Raw genomic sequence first — 10,845 nt, forward strand, 5'->3', positions numbered from 1 at the left:
GGGCGAAACAGATTGTTTTCAACCAAAACATAAACCTACAATTGATTCGATCAATCGATAAGTTCAAGGCGGTGGCACCATAATCCAGTTGAAACCTTGAAGGCACTCGATTTTGCTTACATGTTCGCCATTCGTCATCTCCATGGATGAAGCGATGAACTGCAGAAACATTCCATCAAATCTCACACCGTAACAAACATAAAAATCTGCACAAATATTCCCTTACCAAAAATTCTCGTAGAGCCGGCCCATTACCGAAGTACAGCACAACTAGAAATTATACACTTTCAGCTTAACTGATCCGGACGGCTGGAGCTTTGAACTAACGCACTTTCTCACCTCTACTTGTTGCACGGATCTTCTCGAGAATCGATGGAAAGTCGGCAAACGGGGAAGTGGACTGCGCGGAAAGGGTCCAGACAGTGAACCTGATGCGCCTTTCATTCTTGAGATGGATCACGACTAACGCTCCCACGTCAGCATAGAAGGCCGGCGAACTGTTGTCGATGATGACATTTACCGATGTCCAGTTGAACTTGAGCAATAATTGTATAAATAATTCACCCGCGTCGGACATGCGGAAATAGCTGGTGATTATTCCCGTGGGGTATTGCAACCGTTGTGAGCCTGTGATTGGGCTGGCGCCTGCCCTGAAACATGGAAAACAGTGCTTGTTTACCAGGATGGTTAATTGCTGAGCAGCTTGCTACAAGCCTACAACTACCGACATTGAAATCCACAAAGCGTCCCATTGTGTACAAAGCCGTGCTAATTCCACAGCGCCACCGATTTCACATCCTAAAATTTCAGAAAATCGCACTAATGAGCTACCAGGAAGTATTTGACATTAATTTTCTTGTATGTTTTTGAGCGATGTGTTTTTTTGTGCGCTACCTGGTAAAATGGACACGAGGGCGTCACGCTCTTTGCGCTGACGATAATAGATATCGGCGGACACTGCGGCAACATTGCTGGTAAGGTTCCCACAGTTCTGATCTTGAACGTATTCAGTATTGAATCGTATTGATCCATTGTATATTTTGTGCACATGATCAACAGCCAGCGACAACGCTGGTGCGGTATATGGCAGAGATCCGTAACCTCCTGTTGCGATGCCGGCTACTAGCAAACTCACATTGACAGCACGATGACCCGGCTTCCGTTCCAACTGGTTAAGCACTGGATCAATACACACCATAACAATAAGGATGGAGAGTGGAGTAAATGAAAATATCATCTTCACGTTACGCGCCTTAATAGGACTCGTAGTAAACTTGACAGCCAGTTCATGGAAACAACGCTTCAAAGCATTTATTCGCAACACAAGGGAGGATTTGCCGTGGATTTGAAGTATGGAAAATATAATTCCGGCGCTGGTTGAGTGGTGATCCCGGCAATCAGCAAAGGAATGAATGAAAAGGTCTAACTAACGACACGGATTCTGCACTGAAGAAGAGGGGAATTAAACCAGCTGGGTGTTTCAAATGTAAATAGAATTTGTCATTGACTACCACCAGTTTGCTAGTAACGCTGCAGTATATAAGCGTAAATTGTTAGAACTAATCACTGGCCTTCCGGCGATATTGACCTTTTAACTGTACGACTAATTGACGGCATTACGCATGCACGAACACCAAAGCATCAATGATCAGATAAACAGGGAACGGTGTAACTTAATATTAAGATGGACATATCTTGTGAGCTTTCCCAGTTTCCAGTATTTTTTCTCGGCACACTCGCAGCAAAAAAAACTGGCTGTCAGAGAAATGTATCAACTAAGCAAACAATATGTCCCAGCATGCTGTTATTTAATACCTTGTTTATTTAGCGATATCATTATGGTTGCAGTTATCGCCCTAGTTAAAGCCTGGTTTTTCCCATCTTACTGATCCGCCGCTTCGATCTCCCCACAATTTCTTTACGCACCACGATTGAAATTGCGGTAGTACGTCTCTTTATCTACCTGAACTCGCGGTTGTCGTCTTGTTGCAAAAGAATTATCATCAGCTGTAGTCTGTAAGATATATGTAGAGAAGAAGGTAGGCGCGTGCCACAAAATCACCAGCCAACGTTTTGCTCTAATTTATCGCACAGCATCCGTGCGAGTGTACGAATATTATTACCAGTCAAGTTTACTGGAGGATGCACGGGTACTACTTTGATACAGTTGTGATGGAGCCTTATTCCACACAGCTTTTTTGGGAAATTCGGTTTAGTTTAGAAGTGTTGCTCTTTTAGCTCCCTAAAAATGTGGTCGATTTGCTAAAGTTCACACCATCTTGTCGCAAAATCGAATTTCAAAATACTCCAAGACCAGCAGCTACCGACCGTCATAATTAATGCCGGTGGATTCTGATCGTTCATGTTAACTTGAACAGCTAGAATAAAAGTCACTGTCATACGGACGTGTTGCCTAATTGACCGAGCGTGTGTGCATGGGTGTGCGCACGCGTACAATTGGGAGTGGGACATTTTCGCCGCACTCAGATTAGACGCGCGACTTTTCGCCGCGGTACATCTGGATGCTGGGGCATTGCGGTTTGGGATATATTGCTTTCAGACATCTAACCTTGGACGCGCTGAGTTGCACTTTTTTCCAGGATTTTTTATAGGTTTTCGGGCTATTTTTAAGGTCCTCTTTGGTTTTCATATGTTTTTCTATATTCTCAGATTCTTAGATTTCTTAGGTTTTGCGTTTCTTAAGGTGTTGTAGATTCTTTGGTTTCTGAGGTTGCTTAGGTCTCCTAGATTTCCTGGTTACTTAGGTTTCTTAGGTCTCGACGTCGAAATAATCTTACGACAAAATGTCTCGGCGCCGAAATGTCTCGCGGCTTGATGTCGTGCCGACTAATTGTTATGCCAGCAGGAGATTAAACGTAAACGAGCTGAACGAGAAGAAAGTCTTGAAAGTCAAAACCGGCGACCCGAGCAGCACTTTTGCCGCTCGCGCCGGACGTTTTCGTCGTGCCATATAAAAGTAGAGAGAGAGCAGGATAGGAGGTGTACGGTAGGTTAGAGGCCGACTCCAAGACAAATGCTTTCGTCGCCCTAACAAAATTAACGAGCTGCCTCATGTTGCAGCATGTGGGAGTACAGCGTAAACACACATACGGCACACGATTTCTTTGTGATTGGTTGTTTCCGGATCACCCGGAAGTTAATATTTACAGAAACGTTATAAGAGAAGTAATCCCCTCCGATACAGTTAAACTTCCTGTATACAGTATTACTCCAAGCGAGGCCTGCTTTGCGCGACAGAGAGAGCGTACACCTGGTAGTTATACGTAAACTGTTTACGTATAACTACCAGGTGTAAGTAAACAGTAGGTGACTTACAATCGGCATCGTCGACAGCTCAGGTGTAGCACTCTATGAGAGAAGAAACATGCTGCGACGTTTGTTCTTTTAAAAGGAAGAGCTTCCGGTTTGTGGCAATTGCTGATTTAGTGAAAACGTTTCCAGATATAAAGAAATCAATAATACTGCTCTGTCTTAATTATTCCTGTGCAACCGCCTTTTAATAGCTTATTCAAATAAATCCACGACTTAATCTACACAAAACATACAGACGCCGCTTGCATTGGACAGCTTTTCCCAAATCGTTAACACTTCGACACTCTACAGAGTAGAAAGTATGCATTTCGAAAGACCAGCCATTAGATTCTTCTAATGAAATAGATTTTTTCATAAAGACAGATCTTTCAATTCACTCCTATAGCTGTCAACGTTGCTAAGCTAAGAAAGCACTTACCACTTTCCGAGGTTTTGGATTCTTAACAACGACCACAGGTCACAACAACTGCAGTGCCGAAACCGTTTATTGAAAAGAACCTTTGTGACCTTCCATCAGATCGGGAATAGAAAAGAATGGGTAAAACTCGGGCTCGACACAACGAAAAATAAATCTAGTACTTGACTTTAATTTTACCATCTTTTTTGGTGCGCCATACAAAACATTTGCAACCAAGGTGATCATTCACAGCGGGTTCGATTAGTGCAGATTGTGCAAAGGATCCAAAAACCTGGAAACGCTTGCCGAAAACGCTTATTTTATTGCCTTGCAAATAGGTGTTACGCGTCTGATATTTAATAATTATTATCTTGGTCGGGAGCTTTTATAGAGCTGGTATGGATCCTGCAAAGGCAGAGAGCGCAAAGAGAGGGAGAAAGAGAGTGATAGAGCGATGCTGCAAAGTGTCAATAAAGTCACTCCATAATACTCGTAGCAGAATTTAGCGACGTCATGCAGAAACAAACCAATCTGCTGCCATTTCAGGCTTGCCTTCGATAGACAAAAGTCCCATGATTCTAGTGCAAACCTTCTAAACGCCTCCCATAATAAATGAATGCTTAAGCTTGGAAGAATGTGGTTTGGTAGGCCGTGGCTCCACATTCTATCTCCAAACCGGTAAACAATTTGATACATATTGTAAGTTGTTTGTAATTAGAGAGCGAGCGTACTGTATTTCCAGTAAGAGCGGATTCATGCTTGTCTCCAGTTGGTAGAAGACTAGGAAATTGGGGTGAAGGGTGTTTAAAGGAAGTGGAAGTTGGTGTACTTGTACACAAAACTTTCTTTTCCGCACACTATCAAACCCTTTTTGCTTTATTTTCTGCCATTCTGTAGCCAGATGATTTGCCTGCGCGATAGGTCACTGCGGGATATTTGGTGCTGGGGCAATCGTCATAGACAGTTGGCCGTGAGGGCTTTTCGACATCAGACAGTTACCGGTAGCCATTTGGGTTCAAGAACATTTCTTCCGAGGGCAATTCGTTTTTGTGGCAAATGGTCGTACGAGTATCCGTTGCCATAAACCGTTTCAGAATTTTTGACTCTTCTTAAAACTCATTTGGCCAATGTCCGACCGTGAGGGGATATGTCGTGAATTAAAGACCTTGCGCCAATTAAGTGGAAGCTGATTATACATACCGACCACGACACAATCGGTGGAGCACTGTCCACCACTTTTCGGCACTATCTTTTACTCCGTTCACCATTTGTTGACAAGACAGTATTCACAAGGAAAATTTGTTTTGCTTCCTACCAAGTTCCAGCATGTTGTACAAACATTTTATTTATTTTTTTTTCGGGAAAGGTTGCGTAGAGCTTTGCTATGAGCTCACGGTACCAACCGGGTATTCTAATACTACAGTATTGTAATGGTGTAATGGTAGCCCAATAACTCTATAACAAAACAACGGAACTGTTAGAATTTATATTATGAGATTATTATAGTCACGGGAACAGAAAGCGGAAGCATCGCACACACTGGTGTTGTTCTGTTCATCAACGTTATACAAGCAGGTTTCTTATATAGCACTAGGTACATTCACGATATTAGTAAGTTACTGCACCTAAACATCTGATAAACAAGGGGATTGGTGACCTGGGTGCACCGTACACTCATAGATCAGTTAGTAGGACAATGGTCATAGTTCACAAGTAGATGACACATTATGAGTGTATAATATATTGGTAATATATTTTCTAACACCCCCCTTCACCCAGCGGGCCATATCCACTGAAACGCACACTGGTTCCAAAGGTTCTTGATTCGGATCCTTGATATCTTTACATTGATTCTCTCACGCGTTCACGTCGGCAATGTTGCACTCGGTGTCCCACGATTCCACAGTTAGTGCAAGCCGGGCAAGTTGGACATGTTCTGGTTGTGTGTCCTTGCATTCCGCAGTAGTTGCATTCGATGTCCATATCTTGATATGCGGATCCTGAAGTCCGTGGTCCTATCGCTTTGTCATCTCTCTCTCTTTTATTCTCTCTCTCTCTCTCTCTTTTAATCTCTCTCTCTCTCTGACTAAAACTCGGATACGCTGATCCGAAAGGTCCTTTAGGATATCCTCGGTTTTCTTCTTGGCTCTTGATCATCTGCTCAGTTAACATCAGCTTTTCACGGAAGACACTCATCTTCGGATCGGGGCCGGCCATCATGTTCCACGATGCCACAAAGGGTCCGTATTCAACTGGCAGGCTGGACAGTGTTTTTGAAATCAGCCACTCATCGCTGGTTTTCACGGCTTTCCCACAGGCGTCGATCTTCGATGCCAATACGTGCAGCGTTGACATGAAGGTGTTAACGTCGTCGTTATCCTTCCACTTAAGTCCAAAAAACTCAGTCATCGCGGTCATTAAGTCGCATCCAGTTTTCGGCTCCCTTAACTCTTTAATTCGATCCAAAATTTCCGCTGATGTAGTACAATCGCGTACCTGGTTAAAGGTGACGTCGTCGAGCGTCGCTCGCAAAATGCTCCTCGCTTTTCCGTCTCCGGATATCCATTTATTATACGCGGCATGTTTCTTTTCGTCTGCTGGATCATCTCTTGGCATCTTGTTGCTTCCATCCACAATGCTCCACACGCCTTCTCCAGTTAAGACGTCCTCCACTTCGACTCTCCATCGAGCGTAGTTCGAGCCATTGAGTACCGTGACCTTGATCTCCTTCAACGTTGCCATCTTGGCGTCGTAACAGTAACAGTAGTAAACCACTATACTAATAAGACACGGTAGATACAACTTCCTGCTTAGAGACAAGCAGGTCTCATAATCTGTTAGAATTTATATTATGAGATTATTATAGTCACGGGAACAGAAAGCGGAAGCATCGCACACACTGGTGTTGTTCTGTTCATCAACGCTATACAAGCAGGTTTCTTATATAGCACTAGGTACATTCACGATATTAGTAAGTTACTGCACCTAAACATCTGATAAACAAGGGGATTGGTGACCTGGGTGCACCGTACACTCATAGATCAGTTAGTAGGACAATGGTCATAGTTCACAAGTAGATGACACATTATGAGTGTATAATATATTGGTAATATATTTTCTAACAGGAACCATGAACGTCTGCTTCACCAATATCATTGCTTGGCCGCGCCCTCTTGACCACCGCAGATGAAAATATTTTTTAAAGATACTACGATTTATTACATCATTCTACTGTGAACGTGACCTTTCTGATTTGGAGCCGGCCTTATGTTCCCTGGTGAGTACGAAAGTTTAGCACTCTGGGAGTACGGCGCTGTCAGAATACGGTGGGATACTGTGGGTTTCGAGGGTAATACGCAGCAGACATCAGTTGGTAGTCTGCAGGTATCAGGGTACTTGTATCTGGCATATGCCACGCCGTTTACAGCACTCTCAGTCTCAGAGTGTTCCTTATTCTGCGTAGCAGGTGAAGCCTGAGTTTGTACGAAAAATGCTTTTGAGTGTTTGTGTATATGCATTTTCCATGTATCCTGCTGCCTTCCGCTTTTACGGTTTTATTACCTGTATGTAATGTGAGTGCTAATGGATTCGTATCTTTACTGTACCCGCTGTGTTGTTGATCCCTCATGTATCCTGTTGCATTTTAGTTTTCTTGGCTTTCTTACGTTAAATTTCTGAGCAGAATACATGTAAGGAACAAGATAGAGCATACTGCGGGAATGGGTTGAATGCGGCAATAAAACAAATATAATCGGATATATCATATAATTATGGTGTATACGTTTCCCAAAAAAAACACGCCCCGAAAAATGTGACTTGCGACGTGTACTAAGTCGTCCATATCTACGAGTACGGGTAGTAAAAAGACGAATCACAAAACACCATAGCGTGCTAAAGTGAAAAGCAATCTCGTGAAAAACGATCATCACGGCGGCTGGTTCCGAATACTTCTAACAAACAAACAAAGCAAGGATATTTTCTCAATTCTATTTTGCTTCCGAATCGTATCTATCACGCAGACAGCGTTCGCACGACGTATGTGAATGAGGCAGAAAAATTGGTTGGCGCGTTTGTGACCAGTTGCAGCTGCGAAGACCCTGACGACATCATGCTTAGTGACGTGATGGTAGAAGAAGCCAGTATGTTGTCATGGTAGCTTTTCCCTTTATCGCTTGCAGTCCTCTTGACTCAACAGTGAACTGGCGGAAGTTCCCCAGAAGTGCTTGGCTGTGTGGGCTTAAATGAATGTGTCCTGGCAAGCCATGACTGCACATTCGGGAGGCCATGTTGATGGTGTCACCGAATCTGTCACAAAAACAATCAAGAGAACTTTGCCTTGATTGTTACTTTGCAGTTGGCATTTTTGTGCCGCTTTAAAGCTCTCTTTCGTCGAGTGCTTTCAAATGCGTCATATTCACATGCGTAAGTGCATAAGTAATAGTATAGTACTTGCTCAAATATTCCGCAATGAAAACGATTAATAAGGAGTAATAATATAACGGAGCTAACGTACAGGCAATAGCGTGGGCGTTTCAGTCCCATAAGGCCGGCGGCGCATGGACCTAAAAAACAGCTGTCATCGACGCAAAATTTTTATTAACGACATACACAAAACCACCATGTTTACCGGAATGCATGCCAATCTTAAATTGTAAATTCAACATAAAGGTCAGCTGAGGTCCAGCCTCCATTAACTTAATCGCAAATCCCGCCATCCTTTCAATGTGGTTGTTTCCGATTCGCTCTGGCAGTCCACTCGCTACCTGCACAGGAATATGCGTCTATCTGTGGACAGCCATAAACTGGTCAACCTAATCGGTGATTACCATAAATGAATCCATAACGGCCTCCACTTTGTAGACCTCGCACTGCGTTGACAGTTTATCGATAAAAACTTCCGTGGCCGAGATCAAGAAGATCGTCATCTCAGGCGAACCACTTTTGATAAAGTCAGCGAATCCATATAAATCAGCGAACAGAACTGTCACAGACTCAAAAATTTCAGCCGAAACATGTTCGCCGGCGCGGAGCTGCTTTACCACAGATCTGCATGAAAAACAATTATAACACTCTTTGAAAAGCGGGAAATCGCAATAGCATTTTCTTTATACTTTGGAAGAAACTGGGAGATGATAGCATCGCATTTCTCCATTTCGTCCTTCAATTCGCAGGTTCTTGTCGCGACTTGTCCTTCTAACTCCATAGCATAACGCTCCAGTCTGTGGTAAATCTTGTCGAAAAGCGTAGTTTTCTTCTTATTGGGAGCCAGCAAAGGATTAATCTGGACCATTTCACGATAAAGTCTCCCAGCAGATGGTCGCTGAAGCGGATCTGCGCTGAGACATAATCGCAGTATGTCTGGAAAGTCAGTCGCATCCACGCAAAGTTCGTGAATTTCTGGGAAACCTGGAGAATCTGCAAATTCAAGCGGGAACTGCACAGGATCGAGCTTATGTCGTGGATACACATTGTATGCTGCATCTGACCGATCGTAACGGGCAAAAGCGTCGCTATACACCGATACACGCACCCGGACATTTGGAAGTGTGACATTTCGTCGCACTGAAGACGCGCAATTTTACGCCGCGAAGACACTTCGCCGCAGGATATACGGACGCTGGGAAATTTCGGTTTGCGATATGTTGCATTGAAGCATCTTGGCATGATCTTGCCCTTGCGACATTTTGACGCAAAAACTCTGCTCGCGGACATTCACCGCAAACGGTGCATTTAGTTTTTTTACAGGTTTTGCAAGTTTTTTTCTTGGGTTCTCCCGTTCTTTCTTAAGTTTTTCTTAGGTTTCTTATGTCTTATTTTTTTCTTACGTTTTATGCCTTATATTTTTCTTACTTAGGCTTCTTAAGCATTTTTTAGGTTTGTTATGGATTTCTGATGTTTTTCTTATATTTTCGTAAGTTTAATGTTATCTGTCCGATGGTTCGTATGTCTTGCTCGAAGAAATAGCCTCGCGACGAAGTGTCGCGCGTCGAGATGACCTTGCGACGAGATGTCTGCGACAAAATGTCCTGCGACGAATTGTTCTCGGCGAAATGTCGCGGTGCCATATTTGTGCAACACAAATATAGCCACCGGAAAGACCGTTCAAACGACCATGTCACTGTGCCGTAAGTTCAGGGTGAAAGGTTTTTGGATCGACGAACGGTTTTGCCAGTTATGCAGTAGTCGCATCAGAATGCTTTTTCTTACCTTGGGCAGCTGCTATAATTTTTGCGAAGATATTTCCGGCGCTCAGTATGTCACAGATGACCAAACCCGATGAGTAGATATCGACCATCTTTTGTGACTTGTTGTCAGCGCTGGCCGTTGTTCCGGGTGGTGACCAGTATACACATTCTCCGATGACATTCAAATATAATTCCGAAGTCAAATCTCGGTTGGCCTTGCACAAGTTATGCCGAATTCTCTCCGATCCCAAGTGCGCCAGTTTAAGGGTGAAATGCTTATCCACCCAACAGGTCAGAACACTGATTCGTCCATGGTATTGTATTGACGAAGAATGAATATAGCGAACTGCCTGCAAATGGGAAACGGTTTTCATCATCGCTTGCGCATAGTTAGGCTAGGCTTTCGCACTTCAATATAGTCAAGCACTAAGGAACTTTGCATTGTTGGATCTCTAATAACAGAGCTGTCAAATACGTCCGGCAGAGCTCCTCGTGAGGGACTCTCCATCACGGCGGAGATACAGTACACGCCGCCTATGGATGTTGTTATGGCAAGTCCGAAGAACTGGCAAATGTTGATGCTGTCCATTCGGTTAAGCTACACAGCCAAAACCTTGAGAGGCCTGTAAATGCACAAGTTACAGTTCACAGTACCTTGCGGAATAAAAGAAGGAGTTCTTTTGTAGCATGTATATTAGAAAAGTTTGCTGGAAGGTCTCTGCTGGCTACTTTCCAGCCCATCACCGGCTTGTTTTCAAAAGATCCAAAAATGATGGCGCTGCTAAAGCTCTGCAAAAGCCAACGACTTGCAGAGTAAAGTTTATTACGTTAGTTTTCGAAAAACTGAAGACTTGCGGGTGATGAAGTGGTTGGGCAACGTAGCGCGCTTGTTTCCATTGAGAAACGGGTCCTTTTTCCTTGTGTAACTGA

General features: G+C 43.6%; 2 protein-coding genes across 2 annotated transcripts; both read right to left on the reverse strand.

The window, feature by feature from the left end:
- Positions 1 to 63: 63 nt before the first annotated feature.
- Positions 64 to 1,381, reverse strand: LOC129600540 (uncharacterized). The gene is made up of 5 exons (XM_055499096.1): positions 895 to 1,381; positions 729 to 798; positions 340 to 650; positions 227 to 270; positions 64 to 159 (listed from the first exon to the last, which is right to left on the reverse strand). Exons 1-5 carry the CDS (start codon positions 1,235 to 1,237, stop codon positions 64 to 66), a joined length of 864 nt encoding a protein of 287 aa, XP_055355071.1. The 5' UTR covers positions 1,238 to 1,381.
- Positions 1,382 to 5,147: 3,766 nt separating this feature from the next.
- On the reverse strand, positions 5,148 to 6,472 carry LOC129600541 (uncharacterized). The gene is made up of 3 exons (XM_055499097.1): positions 6,227 to 6,472; positions 5,818 to 6,115; positions 5,148 to 5,185 (listed from the first exon to the last, which is right to left on the reverse strand). Exons 1-3 carry the CDS (start codon positions 6,470 to 6,472, stop codon positions 5,148 to 5,150), a joined length of 582 nt encoding a protein of 193 aa, XP_055355072.1.
- Positions 6,473 to 10,845: the final 4,373 nt, after the last annotated feature.

This window comes from Paramacrobiotus metropolitanus, unplaced genomic scaffold, assembly GCF_019649055.1.
Source record: "Paramacrobiotus metropolitanus isolate TYO unplaced genomic scaffold, Prichtersi_v1.0 Parri_scaffold0000182, whole genome shotgun sequence".
NCBI classification, from domain to species: domain Eukaryota; kingdom Metazoa; phylum Tardigrada; class Eutardigrada; order Parachela; family Macrobiotidae; genus Paramacrobiotus; species Paramacrobiotus metropolitanus.

Excerpts from the sequence above, each read along its gene's own strand:
- LOC129600540 (XM_055499096.1), bottom strand. The coding sequence starts at position 1,237 with ATGATATTTTCATTTACTCCACTCTCCATCCTTATTGTTATGGTGTGT. Across the intron at positions 799-894 it reads CCTCGTGTCCATTTTACCAG|GATGTGAAATCGGTGGCGCT; the intron begins GTAGCGCACAAA and ends CTGAAATTTTAG. Across the intron at positions 160-226 it reads CGGCTCTACGAGAATTTTTG|TTCATCGCTTCATCCATGGA; the intron begins GTAAGGGAATAT and ends ATGTTTCTGCAG.
- LOC129600541 (XM_055499097.1), bottom strand. The coding sequence starts at position 6,472 with ATGGCAACGTTGAAGGAGATCAAGGTCACGGTACTCAATGGCTCGAAC. Across the intron at positions 6,116-6,226 it reads ACGACGTCACCTTTAACCAG|TGGAAGGATAACGACGACGT; the intron begins GTACGCGATTGT and ends TTTGGACTTAAG. Across the intron at positions 5,186-5,817 it reads ATCAGCGTATCCGAGTTTTA|AGTTATTGGGCTACCATTAC; the intron begins GTCAGAGAGAGA and ends GTTTTGTTATAG.